This window comes from Mandrillus leucophaeus, unplaced genomic scaffold (assembly GCF_000951045.1).
Source record: "Mandrillus leucophaeus isolate KB7577 unplaced genomic scaffold, Mleu.le_1.0 Scaffold65, whole genome shotgun sequence".
NCBI classification, from domain to species: domain Eukaryota; kingdom Metazoa; phylum Chordata; class Mammalia; order Primates; family Cercopithecidae; genus Mandrillus; species Mandrillus leucophaeus.
The window spans coordinates 666,694-668,253 of NW_012107030.1; the positions used below are offsets into that span (position 1 = coordinate 666,694).

Below are 1,560 nucleotides of genomic sequence, written 5' to 3' on the forward strand. Positions count from 1 at the left end.
CCGCGCGGCGCGAGTAGAGACGCGCCGGATGCCAGCCGTTCGCCGCGCGCAGCTCCTTAATTTATTGACAAAGTGCTTCCACAGCTGTTCTGTGGCTGGAGCCGTGCGACCTTGGCGGGGGGCGCGCGGGTACCCGAGTGGCGGGCTGGAAAAGCTGGAGGCCAGAGCCGTTCGCGGACTCTCCTGAGCCCAGCCAGCCAGTGGGGAGAGGCAAGACGCGGACTCCGCGTTCTTTGATTGCGCCCGGCGGTCCTCGGAGTGGGCTCCTGGCCCCGCAGCGGCAGCGGCACGCGAGAGCTGTCAAATGCACGTTCTCGGACCCCACCCGGACCCACGGAATCCGAATCTCTGGGTGGGCCCGCCCCAACTATGGCGTGGCCCTCCAGGTGTTGGTGTGTGTTGCTTGCAAAGTTTGAGAACCACTCGGTTATGGAGCACTCAGAGGGTGCAGCCGGAGTCCAGCCCTTTGTGTTAAGGTTAGAGGGAGCCAGTGTTTCGTTTTAAAATTCATGCTGCATAAAGGATAGGGTCGCCTTTTTCCTTTTCCGGGCCATTTTGGTTAAAAACATAAAGATGTTGGAAGTAATTACTCAGGGCGCAGGGGCCGGGCCTTGGCTTTGCTGTTGCAGGTGATAACCTTGTGAACTGCTTATTAGTGAATGCGTAACAAGTTTCCCAAAGTTTGTATTTTTTAAAATAGAAAACCGGGAGGACATACTGAATGCTGGTGACAAATTAACAGAGGTCCTTGAAGAGGCTAACACTCTGTTTAATGAAGGTAATTTGTTATTTTACGTTCTCTCGTGTTTTATGATACTTTTCATTAGTGTTATATAAGCGCCAAATTATTGACATCAAGTAATTCTCACATTTGTAATAGTGCTTTCCCAGTTTGGGAACCGTTTCATTATAGCAATAATGCCATTTTTATTATGCGCTTACTATATAATAAGGGCTTTACGTGAAAATTTGGGGGTAGGTCCCACAGTCTGTATTAAGCCCCCAGTTGATTCTGTTGCCTTTTCAAGTTTGAGAACGTTGCATGTGTTATCTTTTTTCTTTTTCTGTATTTACTGCCGTAGCCCTAGTATACACTGGTTGAGTGGATGAATTACAGAACTGAGCTAGCCTCTGACATCCTGTTTCTTTTCCTGTCCCACCCTCAGTCTTGCCTTCCTCAGCTCCCTGCTATTGGTCCACCTGTAGCGCAGTGGAGATGGCAAGGCCTGCAAGTGTACCTGCTGGTCTCCAGTCTGCGGTGTGTTGTGTGTGAGTGAGTGAGAGAGATCCCAGAGCACTGAACTCTAGGCCGTGGGTGCTTTAAAAAATAACCTTAGTTTGAATTGAAAGCAGCGGCAGTGGTATTGATAGCAGCCGTCTGTCTGCTTGGTAACAGGGGTACTCCCTGATGTGGGTTCATGGTCATAGAGCCACAGGACTGCTACCCAGACCACTGTCCCCTCCAGCCCTCTCTGGCAGGTCTGTGGGAACATAGGGGAGAATGCAGCCAAATTTTTTTTTTTGTAGATTTAAGATGAAGTCTTTTTTTTTTTTTTTTTG

At 49.6% G+C, this 1,560-nt stretch overlaps 1 protein-coding gene across 1 annotated transcript in view; it reads left to right on the top strand.

The window, feature by feature from the left end:
- The window catches only part of NSMCE4A (non-SMC element 4 homolog A (S. cerevisiae)), an 18,459-nt gene continuing 16,899 nt past the window's right edge, over positions 1-1,560 (top strand). Inside the window, exons 1-2 of the mRNA XM_012001066.1 lie at positions 1-392; positions 701-778. Of these exons, the coding sequence (XP_011856456.1) occupies positions 305-392; positions 701-778 (166 nt within the window). The 5' untranslated portion in view covers positions 1-304. The remainder of the gene's footprint in view (positions 393-700; positions 779-1,560) is intronic.